The sequence below is a fragment of the Hemicordylus capensis genome, chromosome 3, assembly GCF_027244095.1.
Source record: "Hemicordylus capensis ecotype Gifberg chromosome 3, rHemCap1.1.pri, whole genome shotgun sequence".
Classification (NCBI taxonomy): domain Eukaryota; kingdom Metazoa; phylum Chordata; class Lepidosauria; order Squamata; family Cordylidae; genus Hemicordylus; species Hemicordylus capensis.
Window position 1 is genome coordinate 308700047 of NC_069659.1, and position 21187 is coordinate 308721233.

The 21187-nt window shown below is 39.3% G+C and overlaps 1 protein-coding gene across 10 annotated transcripts in view; it reads left to right on the plus strand.

The window, feature by feature from the left end:
• ACSL3 (acyl-CoA synthetase long chain family member 3) overlaps window positions 1–6460 on the plus strand; it is a 99981-nt gene extending 93521 nt beyond the window's left edge. For all 10 annotated transcript variants that reach the window (XM_053306738.1, XM_053306743.1, XM_053306733.1 and 7 more), the window contains one exon: window positions 1708–6460. In XM_053306738.1, the coding sequence (XP_053162713.1) occupies window positions 1708–1871 (164 nt within the window). In that variant the 3' untranslated portion in view covers window positions 1872–6460. The remainder of the gene's footprint in view (window positions 1–1707) is intronic.
• The last annotated feature ends 14727 nt before the right edge of the window (window positions 6461–21187 follow it).

Below are 21187 nucleotides of genomic sequence, written 5' to 3' on the forward strand. Positions count from 1 at the left end.
CACTAAGTTTGACATATTTAGCAGCAGCAATAGAACAAAAAAAACCAAAAACCCAGCATTTTGCAGTTTGGGCTGCAGTTCTGTACACACTTATTTGAGAGAAGATCTCATTGAAACCAACAGTACTTACTTCTAAGTAGGCATGCATAGAGTGAATTACACTATAAAGCCAAAGACCTTAAACATTTCCATTGCACAGTCTGGTAGGCAGAATCAAGCTATCCTTTCAGCTGCACTAATAGAATTCCCCTGCTGATCAAAATCAAAGGATTACTTACTGTGAATCTCTCCCAGCCAGTGCTTTAACTCTCCTGTGTGTTACTGCCTTAAGCCCAGCGGTTGAGCAGAATAGTGACTGCACATTTTGCTCCGTAACTCCATTTCTACAAGGGCTAGAACTTAGCTTTAAAAAAGAAAAAGAAAGCAAGCTGGGAATCCAGCAGAATAAGGAAAACGCAAATCTTTTCAATTCTGGGGAGGTTCAATTTGAGCTCAAATTTGGCCAGGAGTGACTGGGCAGATTCATTTTGAGGTTGAATCACTCGAATCAACCAGATTAGAGTCAAATCAATTTGACCTCAAAATGATTTGCATATCCCTGCCCTGTGTGTGGCCCAATTGTGACACGCCAAGAGCTTGTGTGGCTCTGAGTGCCATGATCATGTATAAATTGTTTAGAGACTTGTTCTAAATAGTTTTGTCTTCCTGTTTTGTTAATTGCCAGAGGTGGGAGTATATAAGCTGAAAGCCAAAACAAAATAAGAAAAAAGTGACATAATAATGCCATATCCAGATATTTGACAAACAATTAGTGCTGTGCCATTAGTATTTTATTTTATTTTATTTTATTTACATTTTATATCCCGCTCTCCCTCCAAGGAACCAAGAGCAGTGTACTACATACTTAAGTTTCTCCTCACAACAACCCTGTGAAGTAGATTAGGCTGAGAGAGAAGTGACTGGCCCAGAGTCACCCAGCAAGTATCATGGCTGAATGGGGATTTGAACTTGAGTCTCCCCAGTCCTTATCCAGCACTCTAACCACTACACCACGCTGGTTCTCCAAGCCCTCCCCCTCCCCCACTCATATATAGCAGATAGGGTATTCCAAAGAGTCTAAACACTTCAAAATTACTTAGAAACAGATACACACAAAACTGAGTACCCAACTGGCTTGCGGGTTGGGGGTTAGTTGGCACCCAATCTGCCCTACTGTGTTGGTAGTTGAATCCTTTGCCCCTTTTGTCACACCTAGACTGCTGCTTGTGTGGTGTGTCTCATGGAATAGCAAGTAGGACAGTCATTTTTAGGGACACTTTACATGTTCTCTTCTGCATACTAACGTATATCTTAAATTGGTAATCTTTTTTTGCTTTATATTCAGCTTTTTGATTCTAATTTATTAAGAGTTAACTGCTGGAAGTTAATGTGTACAATAGTAGCACCATTCAAAGGAGGTAATAAAAATAGCTGACAATTCATAGTTCATTAGTTGTCTAGCTTCTCTAAAAACCCATTGAGGCAGTACAATTTTTTTTTTTTTGAGCTGGCAAAAATGGCAGGGTGGGCTGGAAAGTGTGAATTTAGATCCATCCAGCCTCCCCTGAAAAGGTCATGACAGCTGTTAGCACCAAATACCTGTGAATATGAATAGCTGGAAACTCAGAAACTGAAATGTAATTTTGAAGGTTTGTCTTTCTGTTGCAGCTAGCCTGGAAAAATTTGAAATTCCACTCAAAATTCGTTTGAGCCCTGAACCTTGGACCCCAGAGATGGGCTTGGTGACAGATGCCTTCAAATTAAAACGTAAAGAGCTTACTACATACTACCAGGCAGATATTAATCGAATGTATGGAACAAAAGTAAAATAATTTCCTCCCCTTGAACCACTTTGCTATGGTGAGCTCAGATCAAATAGGAAATACTTGAATCACATGTCTCTTCACTTGAGACCAACATAAAAGAACATATTTCCTCACTTTCAGCTTTTGCTGTTCACTCTTGATAATATCAACATCTTTAACTGGCAGGATTAGTAAAATGTTAAGGCAGCAAATTTTTGTGTCTGTCTCCTTTTTTCCAGTTTCCCTGCTACCTTGTCAACGTGTGTGGATTTTCCTAAGAGTCATTTTGGGCTAACATGATTTTGAAGCCTCAAGTTTTTAAACCTGATTTATAAATCCTGTATAATGTTCCATTTGTAACTTTTTGGATATATAGAGGGATATCTTGGCTGTATGAGAAATGATTAGTTTGGGGGCCTTTTTTTACACAAGTATTTAAATACTAAAGAGGTATCCATGTTAAATTATGTACAATTAAATGACTTACAGGTGAAAATCATTGTTGACAGAAAAGCAAATTATTTGTTGCTGTGCAATTGTGTTGAATAAAATTGCAAGATAAATAATCTGATATTCTGACTTATAAAATAACAGCTGAAGTACGTGCCTGACAGTTTCCTGCTACATACATATATATTTTATTTTTATCCGAAATAAGGAAAAGTGGTCATGGCAAAGCATTGTACAGTATATGTGCAGATATACCTGCACAAAAAGCTCTTTTGAGACTTTAGTCTTGCAGAGTATGCTCCTTAACACAGCAAATGTTACACCTGTGAATAATCTGTCTAACAGTCAGTTCACTTTTCAAGGTATATTGAGGCCATTATATATATTTAGTTTTAAATTAAATACATTCAGTTTTAAATTAAATACATTCTGATGTCTGACAATGTCCTTTTCTAAAGATGGGACTCTTATTTGTGTCAGTTCTTACAATTCAGGCTTACTCTCTTGTTTTGTGCAAATAAACAGTTAGTCCAGTTCAAGTCTAGCTGAAGCCCAAACGTTTAGTTCACTAAGTCCACTGTGAGTTTGCCCAGCTAAAATGGTTCTAAATTGCACTCTTGCATATCCCCTTTCTTGGTGGGATTTGCCCATGGTAAATTCTAGGTAGATTCCTTGGATGGAAATCTTCAAACGTACTGCTAGTGATTTGTATATTCTATCTGCCTCGTAGTCATTAATGCTGATGGAAATGTCCTCTTTAATTATTTGATTTTTGGAATCTTGTTCCTAAGTGCATTTACCTGGATACAACATTTGCTGGTTTCCATATCCCCACCCCACATTAAGTATGCTTCAGATAACAACCTGACTTGTATTTATTTGGATGTTTCATTGTTCTTGGGCCCAAAACATTTAGCTTGAAAATGAGTTACATTTTATGGGCCATGAGATATACTATTGTGCAGATTTTGGCTCCAGTCCATCTGCTCTAATGCACGAACCGCCGAAGAAGCAGAAATAGACAAGGGAAAGCTCCAATAGTGTGGATGGGGCATGCAGTGTGTCTGCTGACATCTAAGAGGAAGGTTCAGTCCCTACTCACAGTTTCATGTGTGCTCCTGAACCTCATGGAGCTCCTAATTAGAATGTTTTGGCAAATGTTCTAGGTATCGCTTAGGCCTGAATTTGGAAATATTAGGTTTGTTCCACCCCATAATTGTGTTGAATACAATATGAGAAGAATATGCTGGAGTTGGGCACCTTGTGAATATAAAGCACATACATTAGTGAATGTTTTTGCAAGTGTTGAAAAGGCTTTAATTTATTTTATTTCCTGTAAAATTATAAAAACTGGTTTTGGATCTATAGCTCGGTAATGGGGCATTGGATATTCAAAACAATTTAGATATGATCCTGCCCAAGTAAAGTACTTGTAAATCCAATTCATTTCAATGGAAAACTGAGCACTTGCTTGCATCTCTGAAATGGATAGGGTTTAAAGGTGCTTAATTTTGGCTGTATTTTGCCCATTTTGTACTTGAAACAATTCATGGGTGCTGTTAGTGCTTTTAAAAAAGCTTTAACTTGGGAGATTCAGGAAGCAATTTAGCATTTTAATTTTATAAAATCTTTTAAATATACATAGGGTGATACTTTCTCCTGATATGCTGAGCACTGTTGCACAGTATTAAGCAGGTTATCTTCTAATGGTTAATATGTTGCTTATTCCTTGGGGGCTTTACCATGTGAGAACTCTTATTCTCTTTGCACTCTGGGATTTAAATTGTCCAATGGATTTCAAAAGGCACAAGAGCAGATAGCCATACACCTATAACTCCCTTTCCCCTCTGCAAAGTTCACTTTAGATATCATTGAAAACATTGACACTTATTATTATTTGGCCTTGGAAGAGAGTTCTGGTGGGGGAATAGGTGATCATTGAAAATAATTTATGATTTCTGGATTTCACATATATACATTTCCTCTTTTGAATTAAAGTGATTAAGTACAGACTTTAATAGTTTGGGGAGAAGGGCTGAGATATTTGTAACACAATCCACAGCTAAATCTATTCCTTAGAAATGTTAGGTGACAGCTTACTGGCTCCTGTCATTTATATTGCTGGAGTTTTTGAATTGATACTAACATTATGTTTCTGAGCATTGCTGCACACACAAAATTTGAGGAGTTTTGTATAGGACAGCTATTATGGAAACTGTTCCGTGTTCATAACAAAGAAAGCCAATCCTGTCTCACACGGAATCTCTGAGTTCCATTCAGTGGTTTTAATGCTTGTGGGTTCTTTTAAATTCAGGTACTAAGGCAGAGAACCAAAGTAAAAATGATCATAAATAGTCGTTGATCACCCAAATTAAATTGTAGAGATTTCTTGCAGTCTTATTCAGTTTTCCTTGTTTGTTGTGCTCCCTTCTGGGTTACTGAACTGTGAGCATTCTTTTCAGCTTCTGGCTGTTCATCCGGGTAATAAGAAATTGGCATTCATCAGCAACTAGTCCTAGAAACACATATAGTAGCTAGCCTTTTAAGGTTTAGAATTTTCATAAGAGACTTAAGATTTTCCAATAATTTAGAGCACAACTAGACACTGCATGATATATGCCTATAAGTTTTCCAGCTATTTTTTCAAAAGGTAGCTGTGGAAGGCTTCAATCTTGCATGAATTATTGAGCGGCTGATAGATTCTTCCCCTTCTCAGCATTTGTTTCTTAAAATCATCCCCACTCAGCTGCTTTTCCACCCATGAGAGGAGAGAAGATCACCTGAAAAACATGAATTAAAATGATTGGAGGGAAATTGGTTAACCAGCCCCTTCTCTTGGTGTTTCTCTTCAGTACTGGAGCTTCCTGTGAGTGCTTCTCACTTAAATATAGGCAGAAAATAGTTAACTTATATCTGCTGTGTTCTAGTTTAGTTCCTAGACCATAGGCATATCTGGGATCTTTCACTTCTTAAAAATTACTCCTTTAAACCAGGACAAGAAGTAGACTGTAGCATTAAACATGATTACGGTCTCTTTCACACTCTCATATTGCCACATAAGAACAACTTCTCCATGGTGTGATTCTATGTGGCTAGGGCATGTGCATGAATAGCACAGCCATGAGGATGATCTTGCGTGTCCTCCCATTGAGAGCAAGACTTATAGCTGCATGGGTTCCCACCACAAGGAAGTGGCTCCCATACGTCTGCAGGGGTGTGAAGAGGGGCATTATTCTTCTGGATTGCAATGATAAATAAACCCTTAAGAATGTCAAGATCTGTGTTACTTCTAGCATTTTGAAGTAATTCAGGGTTTAAATCTGAAATCCATTTTGGGCCAGATGTTGCAGGTATCCTTTAACTGGGAGAAATAAAGCTTTTTGTAGAAATGGTTATGAAAGGCATTGACCAAGCACTGCTTTTGCCCAATCTTGTTCCATGTCACCAAAACCTGAGAAGGAGCCCCATGTAAGTTGCATTGAAAAAAATAAAGCAGCAGTGATGGATTGTATTCTCAGAAAAAAAAAACCTTGAGTGGTTTTACTGATGCTGCTGCTATTGCAGTTTACAGATAATGCATCTATTTACCTCAAGGGGAAGCTGTCTTTTTAGCAGTAAAATAGTTTGCTGAAGTTTAAAGCTAAGAGCAGTGTGCAATTAAATCTCAAAATGAAGCCTGTAAGTATACTATGGGTTACTTTTAAATAAAGGTGGGGGGAAATGTATGGAATTGAAACACGAGGTGTTTTATAATATAAAGCTTGAGAACTTATGCAGCAAACTAAAAAGAATAGAAATCTCTGGATAGCGATTGTTTGCTGCCAAAATTCACATAAATTCACATTCAAATAAAAAAATATTTTTTAAAAAAATAAATGTAATATGTGTGATCTTATGGACTGGTAAGAAAATTGTATACAACTATTGTCTTCTAAACTGGCAAAAGAGGGGACTTTTAAAAGGCTATACACATTAGACCAAGCTGAAAATGTAACTGGATGACCAGTTGTTTTGTTATAGTAATTGGTTATTTAATGTAAATTCATTAATCTTGGTTGTTCTGAACTGCTTGAGAATGTCTGTCATAACTGAATTATATTGTATGAATTATTTATTTGTAATTGGACTCTTCAAAAATAAAATTAAAATTGAGTTTCACAAGTTAATTTGGTTTCTTCTTTTGTGTAATTCGCACTTTTCACTGAGAGCCTTTACCCTGATCTTCACATTATAGAAGTGATTGCCAAAGCTGTTCCCAAGGGCAGAGAATATGTTCTTCAGTTTGGGAGAAAGTCTTTCACAGACTTTGAGCTAGAAACACCCCCTTTTTTTCTGCCTTTAGTACCACCGTGACCTGGCAACTGGCATGTTGGTTATCTTGTCCACAGTCTGCTTATGTTCACAATGAAGGAGAGAGAGGGAGAGGCCATTTGGCTGGGACATCCCTGTCTTGCACCCATAGGTTGGACACAACCTACTTTTAAAAAGGTGTCTATTGTTCCAAGTCCTTGTAGGCAGTTGTGTATTTTGTCTGCCTTGTATTTAGAAAGCAACTTGCATGTTCTGAATATGAACCTTGTGTATTTTACGTTGATTCTGGTATGTTGATACTGGCATATATCGCTTTAATAAAAATGTATGGTTCTTTGGCTTAGGCCGGGCAAATAGGTGTAGGGGTAAAATTATTCTTTGTCACTTTGGACTGCTGGTGGGGGAATCACATGTTTAAATGCTTACCTGTGGAAAAATACAGCATATACAAAATGTGCTGTATAGAAAGCTAGGTTAGAACAGGGCGATTTTACATGGTGTGTAGTGTTGCATTTACAGTCAAATTTTGCACAACATCTTGGACTTCTTGCTCCTTTGTACACTGTAAATTAGTTTTGGCAAATGTCATTAGGTTTGAAAAATGTGTATATTTGAGGGGTAAATTGCTCTGAGACTTTATGATGGTTCTTCTGAAAATGCCAATGCTTCTCAAACAGCACCACTCTTTAATTATGGATTCTGTTTCATTGGTGGTGGTGCAAATTGCCTTATTCTGATCCTGCGACACTGTTTTTTAGTTAAGCACACATCACAAATAGTATTGGGATTCTGTAGTTGAGCAGGATTTTGATCCCTCTTTAGGGGCCCTAAGCAACACACAGGGCTGCCTCACACCTGCAGGCACACCATTTAACATATTTCTTAGGGCAGGTTCAGATGATCACCAGTAGGTAGGTAGGAGGGAACTAGAGGTTCCCGGTGTGAGCCACAAGTTTTGGTCATTTCCATGTCTAAAGCCAAAAATACTGGGTTGGTACCCTCCACCATCTGATATTTGTAACCAAGAGTTGAAGTTTGGCATAGAATGTCAGGTGGCAGAGGGAACCTGACTTAGGTAACTTGACATTTCCAGCTTCAGATGAAACAGAAATGGCCGCAGCTTGCAGCTCATGCTGAGAATGCATGATCCCCAAGAAACTCTGGTTCCCGCCTACTTACTTGCAGTTTCTGAACCTTCTTAATGTCTGCTGAACTGGGAAATTGCCTCTGTTAAAACACAATGTGCAAGTTCTACCTGCAGCATTTAATCTGTGGTGGTAGTCTTGCTCATACAAATAATTACTTGGTGTGACAACCATTGAATTACACACATTACCATTCTGTGCTGTGTAGGAGAATGGCCATCATTGAACGCTGTCTTGCTTTGGAAATCTTAAAGGACCAGAAGCCCTTTCTGCTCTGGAGTGATTCCAGAATCTTTCCAGTAGTCCAACTGCTGGTACTAGTGAAAAGCGGAACTTGCATGCTGTGCCGTTTTAATGGAATTCCTTTCGCCATTCTGTCTTAAACTGTGACACATGAGCAAAGCTCCTCAGATGACCCTGACCTAATCTGACATTAACTCCCACGCTGTCAATAGTCGATTTGTTTTCATTTGTTGATCCTTTTCCATTAAAAAAAAAACAAAAAACTTCTTGCCAAATATTTCAGTAGTTGTGAGCCCAGATGCCTTACTTACTCTGAAACAGTAACAACATGGAAAGCTTGTTTCGGAGAGCCTAACTGAATCTCTACACAAAGCACAGGACTTTGGTAGTATTCCATCTGTACTGGTTACCAGTTCAGGCTTGCTATTGATGTATAAAGCTCTAAACTAACTGGCTTTCCAAAGCCTACCTCTCCCATATGTATCTACCTCTATACTTGGTCAAAGGTGTAGTGGAAAAGCATGCAAGGCAGCCATTTCAATTGTGACGCCATACCTCAGGGATGCCCTCCCAAGGGAGATCTGCTTAGCTGAGTCAGCTTGCTTTTAGGCTGGCAGTGCAAACCTGCCTGTTTGTGACCCTTTGGGGAAAGGGCAAATTGTTTTGCTACTGCTGCAAGACAATATGTGTGGTGGGTTTTATGCTTTAGAATCGCTGCCTTGAATGGTTTGTTGTGACCAAAGTGTCCAGTAAGATATTATTACAAATGAATACATTTCCAACAGAACTACTTCTAGGATTACTAAATAAACATTGGATTGGAACAAGAATAAAGAGTTAAAGCAGCAATCCTCACCTTGAAGGGGGATTTTTTTTTTAAGAGTCAGAAAGGTTTCACCGATTGGGAAATGCTGATGCATTTCTCCTTTGTGGAGGGGTTCCCAACTTGCCTCTTCCCACCATGTTGTTGAACTACAGCTGATATACCCAGCCCTAATGGCCTGGGAGGTTTATAGAGAAAGGGAAATGGCAATGACAACAAACAAAAGATGAATACCAGAAAGGATTTAAGTTCATAGATAACACTTAGTCCGCAGTTGCCTCCTTTTTCTCATCTTTCACTTTCTAATGTTTCTAGACTCTAGAGGTGAGTTGTGAATGTCTTATTACTATAGTTTCTATCCTAGAAACTATAGTAATAAGACATTCACAACTCACCTCTAGAGTCTAGACACATTAGAAAGTGAAAGATTGAGAGGCGCAGCAGGGAAATGCTTGACTAACAAGCAGAAGGTTGCCAGTTCGAATCCCCACTGGTACTAGCATCAGGCAGCAGTGATATAGGAAGATGCTGAAAAGCATCATCTGCACAGGAGATGTCCATGGGAAACCCCTCCTGTATTCTACCAAAGAAAACCACAGGACTCTGTGGGTGCCAGGAGTTGAAACTGACTCAACGGCATACTTTACCTTACCTATAGTATAGAAATATGCATTTATATTCCATGTATAGTACCAGAGATACACCTGGTGGTTACACGATGCTAATCAGTCATTTGGCTGGCGTGTGAGAAATTACCTTCACATATCAAACAACTGTGCTTTCCTAATATCTGACATCAGACATTTTAAATGTGTTTTGCATGTTCAGCTGGGAGTCATTGAGCAATAAGACAGAGTTAGGGATGTGCACAAATTGATATTTTGATTTGGTTTCTGCCTGAATCAAATCAACCCTGATTTGTTTTGTGTCCAAATCAATCACCCCAGATTCGATTTTGATTTGATTTCATTTGGATATGGACCACTTATAAAGGTCCTAGGGGCACCTAATATGGATGTTGGGTAGGTGTCCATGGGTGCCACCTACCATCCAAATTTCAATGCAGTGGGCCACTTGGTTGATTTTTAATGATTTTTATTTTTTAGTTTTTACTGATTTTGTATATTTCCACCACAGGAAATAATGGGGATTTGAAGTTGACCTATCCTAACCCTAAGATGGACCCCCAACTTTCATTTAAAACAAAAAACAAAAAACTAAGCTGTAGCACTTTTAGAAGTGGAGTTAAGGAGCAAAATGTGTGCTCATTATTTTTCAAGTGTTTGGATTATTTGGTGTATAACAACCTTTCCTCATTATGAATCGCTATGAGGATTCATTGCACGCATTCATTTCTTCTGTTCATTTTGACTGTCATTGGACAGTGCCAACTGTCAACTGACATGTGCCAACTACACACACACACCCGCAAGATGGTACTCAGATTATTTTTAGGTATTTTTGAAGTGTTTAGATTCTTTGGTGTCTTCATTACACACCTTCATTTCTTCCGTTCATTTTGATTCCACTGTTTTACGGATGGGGGTGGAGAATTAGTAGCATCCCATGTGTCAACTACCTCCGAACCCGCAAGCCACTGGGTTCTCAGTTTATATTTTAGGAATTTTTGAGGTGTTTAGACTCTTTGGTGTGTAATGAATCCTCATAGGGATTCATTATGAGGAAAGATTTATTTTATTTTATTTTATTTTATTTATATACCGCCTAGTATGAAAATCTCTAGGCGGTGTACAGAATTAAAAGATAAAATATAACATTAAAAATTCATAAAAAGTTAAAAATCATAAATAAAAACATTAAAATTTAAAAATCAATTCTGAGTTGAAGGTCTGAGAAAACAGGTACATCTTCAGGGTCCTCCTAAAAGCAAACAGAGAAGGAGATGCTCTTATTTCAGCAGGGAGCACATTCCAAAGCCCTGGGCAGCCGCAGAAAAGGCACGGTCCCAAGTTGCCACCAAATGGGATTGCGGAAACCATAATTGGACCTCTCCAGATGATCTTAATAGGCAACAGGTTTCATGACAGAGAAGGCACTCTCTTTAATTCTCTGGACCTAAGCTGTTAAGGGCCTTATAGGTAATAACTAGCACTTTGTATTTTGTTTGGAAACCTATTGGCAGCCAGTGCAGTTCTTTTAGAATTGGTGTTATATGGTCCCTTCGGGTAAACCCAGAGACCAGTCTGGCTGCTGTATTCGGTACCAATTGTAGTGTCCGAACTATGTACAGAGGCAGCCCCACGTAGAGTAGTCAAGCCTAGAGGTTACCAGCGTATGTACCACTGTTTTAAGGTCATTAGTCTCCAAGAATGGATGTATCTGGCATATCAACAGAAGCTGATAAAAAGCACTCAGAAGCTGATAAAAAGCACTCATGGTCATAGCCTCTGAGAAACCAGGGAGAGTTGGGATCCAGGAGCACTCCCAGACTACGAACCTGATCTCTTAGGGGAGTGTAACCCCATCCAGAACAGGCAGATCTAAACCATCTCTTGGATCCTGACCCCCTACCGGCAGTACCTCTGTCTTGTTTGGATTCAACTTCAGTCTGTTATCCCTCATCCAGCCCAATATTGCCTCCAGGCAGGCACTTAGGGAGGTAATGCCATTTCCTGGTGAAGTTGGTATAGAGAAAGATCTGGGTGTCATCAGCATATTGATAACATCCCAGAAAAAACTTCCTGATGATCTCTCCCAGCGGTTTCATGTTACTGTTAAAAAGCATTGGAGACAGTATGGAGCCTTGTGGAACCCCACACTAGGCACAAGAGTCTAATCACTTGAAAAAATCTAGCAGTCAAAATGAACAGAAGAAATGAAGGTGTGTAATGAATCTTCATAAGGATTCATTGAGGGAAAATTATTATACACCAAAGAATCCAAACACTTGAAAACTAGTGACCACACATTTTGCTCCATAACTTCACTTCTACAAGGGCTAGAATCGATTCGTACATCACTAGACAAAGTATTAAACATGCACTTGGGAATCAGCCCTAAAATCATTGAGCGTTGGATGACTTATTTTGTATTTCTACTCTGCAGGTGAGAATATTTGGGCAAAATCATGTGCTTACAGAGTTCTATAAGTGTATTCACATGCGCAGCCTAACCCAGGCAAGAGTAACCAAGCCTGGGTTAGGCTATGTGTGTGAAGCACTGGGAGCAAAGTCATTCCATTAAATCAGCTGTACATTTATGGCAGGGAATAATGGAACTCGGGATCATTCCCTACCTATGTCAGACAGCAGATATGAGGATTCCAAGCTACCATACATACCACACACATACATAGACTTACTTATCTTTTGAGTCTGATATCGGGAAAAAAACACTGACATGGATCTATTCCTTACAATCCTAAACTTTAAAGTCTTGACCAACTTGAAATCTGTCAGAAGAAATTCTGGGAAATGTTTCTAAAGTTTTTATTTATGAAATGTGTGAAAAATTCCCAAGCAATTCTTTTTTTTAAAGGGGACTGTGTGTTGCAAGCTTCAAAGATGATCCTGAATATTATTTATTTAATGCAGATTTCTAGAGCCCCTGGTGGCAACTGCCGCCCTGTAACCAGAAGGTTACAAGTTCAATCCTGACCAGGGGCTCAAGGTTGACTCAGCCTTCCATCCTTCCGAGGTCGGTAAAATGAGTACCCAGAATGTTGGGGGGGGGGGCAATATGCTAAATCATTGTAAACCGCTTAGAGAGCTTCGGCTATAGAGCGGTATATAAATGTAAGTGCTATTGCTATTGCTAAGTGCTATTGCTAACATAGATCTAAGGGCTTGACTCACATGTATGATGAGCCATGCAGCACAATCAAAAGCATATTTGCTCTGTAGTAAGTTCAGAGTTCAGCTAATCATCTGAAAGCAGAGGATGTTCACATAGGAAAAATATAAATCATACTGTACCATAATCACATCAGTCAAGTATAGAAACTAATGACCTATCTAAACATAATCCCTAAAGTGTGCTTGGGTAATACTGTGCAAGGAATAGTACAGTTTGCAAACACACTGCAAACAGTGGCATTTGCATTTTGCTTGTTTATAAATTTTGCAGTGACTTTAAATCCATGTATAAATGGCCATACATCAATTTTAAAATACCTACTGCTTTTTATGTCTCAATCACATTACCAGGATTCATTCCTAGACCAAAAGGTGGTATTAGCTCTCCCTGTGAAAAGCCCTACACTTGTATGCATTATTTGCAGTCTTTAACCTACCAAATAAAAGGATTTTAAAAGTCCTTTGTATATCCCAGACACATGTGCTTTCCAGATGCACTCTGCAAAACCCCCCACCTCACCCCCGTTTCATCTGGCTGGACCTTCCCAGTCTCTGGTCTCTCCAATGCACAAGGCTTGCCAGAAGAGTTTTCCATGATGATATTGGATGTCATTGCTGGAACTAGAACACTCTGTTGTTCTGAGCATTGATACCAGCTGCTTCCCCAAAACAGACCAGTTGCCATAGTAAAGATTTTTCTCAATAATTGGTTGATGTTTAGTAGAGCAGAGAGAAATAAATAAATAAACCCATCTCTCCCAGATTGAGAAGCAATGTATGTTGAAGGAAGGAATCAATGAAGAAATTCTCCTGAGGTTAGAATGGTTGCTAATAAAGATTTCCCAAGTATTAAAAACAAGCAAGCTCAAATAGCTTAAACTCAGTGTTCTGGCTGATTTCCTGCAATGCCACCACATGACCATCTCTTAATTAGTCTCAGTCATAGGATGCTGATCTGGACCATGACTGGTACTTTAACCCCTTGCCACTGTCCCAGTCTACATTGTGTCTCCCCCTCCTCCCCATCACCATTGCTAGTTTGCCTCAGGAAACTCCCATTCGGTCCCTCTAAGAAAGGAAGGGGGCAATTTAATGCCTCTCACTATCCTTATGTAGTCCTGGGTATGCAAAGTCAAACTACATGTTAATGAATATTGCTCAGAATTCTCACTGCACTGGGGTTTCACAGTAAACATGTAGGTTCATCAGCATGTGAGTCTGTAAAGAAAGGATTATCTGTAGGTAGAAAATTTGAAAACCACTGCTGTAAAGTGTAGGTTTCACACTTGAGTTCTAAGAAGCAGTCTTAGGCATTGTGAGGTTTTGGGATGTGGTAGAGCCATGAACCACCTATAAATTTGTTTGAGTAGTGGCTTCTTTGAAAGTGACCCTTCCAGTTTTCAAAATCAAAATCTTCCAGCTTTCAAAATCTTCAGAAATCTTCCTGCTTTTCTCCTAAAACATGAAGAGAGCAGCATTTTGAAGACAGAAATCAAAGCTGCATGGGATTTGAAGTGTGTGTGTGTATAAATACTAGGGATGTGCAAACTGATTTGGGTACAAATCAATTTGAACCCGAATCTAGCTGATTTGGGTGATTTGGAGACAAAACAAATCACCCCTGTGGTCCATTGGCTAGTTTCGGGTACAAATCGAATTGATTCGAGATTTGGATCCCTCCTATTAATTCCCCCAGATACCCAGCTTTCTTTCTTTCTTTCTTTCGCTAAGCTCTAGCCCTTGTAGAAATGGAGTTATGGAGCAAAATGTGTGGTCACAATTTTTCAAGTGTTTGCATTCTTTGGTGTAGAATAACTTTCCTTCAGTGAATCCCCATGAAGATTCATTACACACCTACATTTCTTCTATTCATTTTGACTGTCTTTTTGACAGTGCTAACTGTCAACTGCTATGTGCCAACTACACCCCACTCACACCAGCAAGGCAGTGGGGTACTACTCAGTTTATGTTCTAGGATTCCCCCCCCCCCAAGTATTTAGGCTCTTTGGTGTCTAATAACATTTCCTCATAATGGATCCTTATGATGATTCATTACACACCAAAGAGTCTAAACACCTCAAAAATTCTTAAAATAAAAACTGAGTACCCAGTGGCTTGTTCAATTTCAGCACAAAGGAAATTCAGGCTGGCAAATTCACTACTGAGCCCTTTCCTCATTCTAGAACTGAAGCTTATTCTTGTTTAACTGTTGCACACAACAAGAGATGGATTACATACAACATCTTTTAGAGGTAGGCAGAACATAGAATTCTATTTTAGTTACATTTAAATGAAAGGTTTATTATTTATTCATATTTTTATTACTTTCAGAACAGTGTGCTGTCAAGTTGATTTCGACTCCTGGCGCCCACAGAGCCCTGTGGTTTTCTTTGGTAGAATACAGGAGGGGTTTGCCATTGCCTCCTCCTGTGCAATATGAGACGATGCCTTTCAGCATCTTCCTATATTGCTGCTGCCCAATATAGTAGTAGCGGGGATTCGAACCGGCAACCTTCTGCTTGTTAGTCAAGCATTTCCCTGCTGCACCACTTACAAACTATTTATTTATTAATTTTTATTTATTTATTCAATTTCTATACCACCCTTCCAAAAATGGCTCAGGACGGTTTACACAGAGAAATAATAAATAAATAAGATGGATCCCTGTCCCCAAAGGGCTCACAATCTAAAAAGAAATACAAGATAGACACCAGCAACAGTCACTGGAGGTACTGTGCTGGGGGTGGATAGGGTCAGTTACTCTCCCCCTGCTAAATAAAGAGAATCACGTTAAATCACGTTAAAAGATCACGTTAAAAGATGCCTCTTTGCCAAGTTAGCAGGGGTTAACAACATTAACAACATTATTTATATTTATATACTGCTTCCCATCAAGAACCTTCACAAAGTGGGAAATGGATTATCTGGACCCTTTTCAATCTGTTTTCCGCCCCGGATATGGGACTGAGACTGACTTGGTCACTCTAGTAGATGACCTACACCAGGAACTAGACAGAAGAGGTGCGTCCCTGTTGGTTCTGCTGGACCTCTTGGCGGCTTTCAATACCATTGACCATGGTATCCTTCTGGGCCGCCTCTTGAGTATGGGATTTGGAGGTACTGCGTTGCAGTAGTTCCGGTCCTTTCTTGGGGGGAGGGTCCATAAGGTGGTTCTGGGGGACTACTGCTCGGCTCTGTGGTCATTGGCCTGTGGGGTCCTGCACCGGTTCGATCTTGTCCCCTATACTGTTTAACATCTACATGAAACCACTGGGAGAGGTCATCCGCGGACTTACACTGAGTTGTCAGCAATATGCAGATGACACTCAGCTCTATCTCTCCTTGTCACCTGATCCTAGGGAGGCAGTGGATGTCCTGAATTGGGGGCTGGAGGCTGTGATGGGTTGGATGTAGGCTAATAAACTGAAATTGAATCCAGACAAAATGGAGATACTGTTGGTCAGTAGGAGAGACAATCGGGATGAGGAGATTTTACCAGTTCTGGATGGATGTTCTTTTGGAAGCTCAGGTGGAGGCATCCCTTTCTCGAGAAGGCAGATCTGGCCACAGTTACCCATGCCTTAGACACGTCACGGCTGGATTACTGCAACACGCTCTACGTGGGGCTGCCCTTGAAGAATATCTAGAAACTACAGCTAGTGAAAAACATGGCAGCTAGGGTTTTAGCTGCCCAGTGGGAGCACATCACACCCATTCTGAAAGAGTTGCACTGGCTGCCAGTTCGTTTCTGGGTCCAATTCGACGTGCTGGTTTTGACCTTTAAAGCCCTTAATGGTTTGGGCTGGGGTTACCTGAGGGACTGCCTGCTCCCAAGGGTTGCTGCCCGCTTGACGAGGTCATCTGTGAGGGCTCTGCTCTGGGTGCCTACTATGAGGGAGGCTAGGTTGTTGTGCATTCGGGACAGGGCCTTCTCTGTTTCTGCTCCCAGACTCTGGAATGCTCTCCTGGTGGATATCCGTTCCTCAGTCTCCATCACAGTTTTTAGAAAGCATGTCAAATTGTGGCTTTTTACCCAGGCTTTTATATGATTGTCTCCACTGATGCTTCTTGTATTTTGTACTGTTTTTATGCTTGTGTTTTAATTTTTTTTAAAAACCAGATTTGTCTTTATATTTTTTAGCTCAATGTTTTAATGGGTCTTTTTTATAATCTTGTTTTTAAATTTTATTGTGAGCCGCCTTGGGATTTTCTTAATGAAAGGCAGGGTATAAATTTAACAATAAACAAACAAACAAACAAACAAACGGTTTACATAGAAAAAGAAATAATGATTTCCCTGTACCAAAGGGGCTTACAGCCTAAAAAACTCCACACTGTAGACACCAGCAACAGCCACAGCAAAGATACTGTTCTGTTGGATAAGGACAGTTGCTCTCCCACAGGTGAGTATGAGGCACCATTTTGAAAGGTGCCTCTTTGCTCAGTTAGCAGAGGCAAACTTAGGCATTTAGTTCCATAGGAATTTCTTCAAAGATGTGTTTCAGCTAAGCAAGATCCACCACTGTATATTTTGACATGAATAAGAATGTCATGAAGCCCCTAAATATAATATCCATGTAACATCCAGATGTCCCTCAATAATTTAATTTCCATAGCAGACTTTATTGTATTTTCCTTTCCAAGTAACTATGGCAACGGACATTCCACCTGCAGGGCCATTGGTAAACATCATGTATTAGTAATCTTGAGGGGGAAACAGCACTGTATTTCGCATCTGCATACTTGTAAGAATCTATATATTTTTCAAAATTGTGCTGTGCAAAGGAAACGATCCATAACTGGGCACTCATTCCTGCTGGCTGAGAGGACATTGATTAAACATGGGTGGAGTTGGTGTGTAGGGCAGGCTCTGTCCTGGCCTATGTGGACAGAGCCCCTATATGGACAGCTATATGTGTGGAGGGCTCTGCCAGTGTGGTTGAGATCCCAGGGGGCCGTTACACAGCATTTGATGCTTGGGAGGAAACCTGAAATTTGTTTCTTTTTGAACATTCAGCCAGTACCAATGCTAGTTAGGAGATGGAGGGAGGCAGGCAGGCAGACCTAACATCAGGGACATTGACAGCACTGGACCACCTAAGCATGTGCCTTGGATAAATTATTTCATGGACTGGTCCTCTACACTGCTTAACATTGGTATTAATTGTTTCAAAAACTGGAAGGGACAGTAGATTTCTTTAGCAAGCATAAACAATTTTCATTTCAAAAAGGAGGCTGTGGGCCTGAGTCAGGCCCTGTGGGCTTGGGTCCCAGATCTTTTAAGGCCCTAGCAATGATTCTGCCCCAAACTGCCTTTTTAGCCTACTTTCCAGTTGACTTATGAGATCACCCGGCATTCCATGTGTCTGTGTGTTTGCCAATCAACTTCGCAATGCCTGGACCAATATGAACCAAATGGGGTACAATTGTTGTACAATTGGGTACAAAACACATAGGGACACCTCATTGGTGTAGTTTGTGATGATGTTGTTGAAGCTAGGACCCTGGCAGCATCAGCTCTCAGCTACAATGTCTCAGTGATCTGGGTGTGTGTGGGTTTAAGGTCATGGATAAAAGTGCTGGACTCCAACCCTCTTTGTTCTTTCAGTGTTAGTCTCCATTTTGTCCCTCCAGAGATGGCTGTTTGTTTAGTCTCTCTCTTCAGCCATGAGCTACAGCTGAAATTAAGCTGCCGTCTTTCCCACATATGTTTGTAACCTTTTCTTTAAATAAATCTTTCTTCAGTACTAAAGAACTGTCTCAAGACCTCTTGCTTTGCTGCTTTCTCACCGAACTGGTTTTGCTTTGTTATTTGGGGACTGGACTGCCATTCTTCCCCAACAGATGTCATCCACCCCAATTCAAGATGGCGGACACGTAAACGTTTGAGGTGCAAGCAGGCTAACTTGTGAACTGCCTAACTGATTTGAACCAAATTTGCTACAACTGTAGGCAGGGCCAGATTAAGGGCAACTGATGCCCTAAGCATAGTCCAACAATGGTGCCCCCCTTGGCCCCCTCCATTGCTTAACTGACAAGACATTAAGACTCAAGCAAATTATTTACTTATACCTTAATATTTATTTAAATTTTAAAAAGTTTTCTTCTAGATTTTTTAAGGTAAAACAAAACAGTTCCACTTCCTATAATTTCTTATAAATAGTCACAACAGAAGGAATGATTGAGGAAAAATATTTCAGCTTCAAGGTCAGACATCATAACATCCGACCATCTTTTACGTGAAGTTTTATCAATATTTTGTACTGCTCTTTACAGTAATCTTTCGCAAATCAATGTCTTTTTACTTCAGATACATAGTTTAGCAGTTTCTCAAAACCTTAATCGCTCACCGAGCCAAAGAAAATGGTTTTTTAACAATGCAGAGTAAAGTCGAACATGGCAGATAAAAACAACAACAAAAAATCGATTAAAGTTAAGTGTGGCAGTGAAATGCAAGGTGACAAAAGAAATGCAAAGTGACAATAAGGGAGGCAAAAAGAGAGTTTGAGGAACATTTAGCTAAAATTATCAAAGGGGGATAATAAAAACTTCATTAAATACAGCAGAAGCAGGAAACCTGCTAGGGAGGCTGTTGGACCATTAAACAATGAGGGAGTGAAAGGGATTATTAAGCAGGATATGGAGATTGCAGAGAAGCTCAATGAATTCTTTGTGTCCAAATTCATGGCAGAGGATACAGAGCGTATACCTGTTCCTGAACCAGACTTTTCAGGGATGGAGGCTAAAGAACTGAGTCAGATAAAAGTGACAAGAGATGGTGTTCTAAACTGTCTGGAAAAACTGAAAACTAACAAATTGCCAGGGCCAGATGGCATCCATCCAAGAGTCCTCAAAGAACGCAAATGTGAAATTGCCAACCTCCTTGCCAAAATAGATAAGTTATCCCTGCAATCAGACTCTGTACAGGAGGACTGGAAAGTAGCAAATGTATGACTGATTTTCTTCCTTTCTTTCTTTCTTTCTTTCTTTCTTTCTTTCTTTCTTTCTTTCTTTCTTTCTTTCTTTCTTTCTTTCAGAAAATAACTTTTTATTCAATTTTTCACAACATATGATACACACACGTACATGCAAAAAGAAAAAAAGAGAAAAAAAGAAAGAAAAAAAACACAAACAAAAAAACCAAGAGGACTTCCATCTTATCATTAGTACAAGTATCAGTTACAATACCCAAGTCTTGCCTGTAATTTAATCGTTCTCCCCCTGATAAATCGTACGAAAGTCAGCTCTAGGGCATTTAAAGAACATTTTTGTTACCACTCAAAAGCCTGATAGAAATCCATTTTATAATATGTTTTTAGGTAAATAAGAAGAGGCTCCCACTCCCTTTTAAATACTTCAAATTTATTTCTTAATAATGCTGTTAGCTTTGCCATTTCTGCCAACTCTAACACTTTAAGTATCCAATCCTCTTTACTCGGGCAATGGATGTGTTTCCATTTATATGCAAATGTCAATCTTGCTGCTGCTGTCAGATACATAAAGAGGATCCAGTATTTCCTAGACAATGAACTGTTATCAATACCTAATAGTATTGTTTCTGGGCTCTTAGGGAAAGTCATTTTAAACACTTTCTTAAGCTCATTGTATATTAATTCCCAATAGCCTTTAGACTTATTACAAGTCCACCATAAATGTATATAGGAACCCTCCTCTTTTTTACACTTCCAACATTTGTTTGACATGTTGTTGTAAATTAAAGCCAACTTCTTAGGAGTTAAATGCTATCTGCACATCATTTTAAGATTATTTTCCTTTAAATTAGAGCAGACAGTGTATTTCATGTCTTCTATCCATATTTTTTCCCATTTCTCCAAGTCTATATTGTAACCAAAATCCTGAGCCCATTTAATCATTGAAGTTTTCACTACTTCCGTTCTTGTATCTTCCAACAATAACAGATCGTACATCCTAGAAACTAGTTTGTCTTCCTTGTCACACAACTGTTGTTCAAATTCTGACTTTGATTGATTAAAACCCTTTTTGCAATCTTGCTTGAATAAGGCGCTAATCTGGTGATCCCGAAACCAAGAAATATTCCAATCCTGCATATGATCTAGTTTTTTAAGTTTGTAATTTGCACCTTGGGGAACAAGCAGTTGTCGATATGTAGGCCATGTTTGTTGCATATTTTTCTGCTTTCTAGATATAACCTCCAGTGGAGATACCCAAAGTGGAATTTTTGGTTCTAACACAAGTTTGTTTTTCATCCATACCATATATAAGCCTTTTCTAACATAGTGATTTAAGAAGTTTTTATTTACTTTCACCTTATCATAAAATAGATATGCATGCCAACCATATATTATATCGAATCCTTCCAAATCTAACAGTCTTGGATTTTTTAACGTAATCCATTCTTTCATCCAGTTTAGGCATATTGCTTCAAAATCTAACTTAAAATTTGGTAATGCAAACCCTCCTCTCTTCCTGTTGTCCGTTAGGTTTTTAAACCTAATGTCTTATCCGAAAACCTAACCTTTTAAACCTAACGCCTTTGTCTTATCCTTATTTATATAGAACCTTGCCAAATTCCCA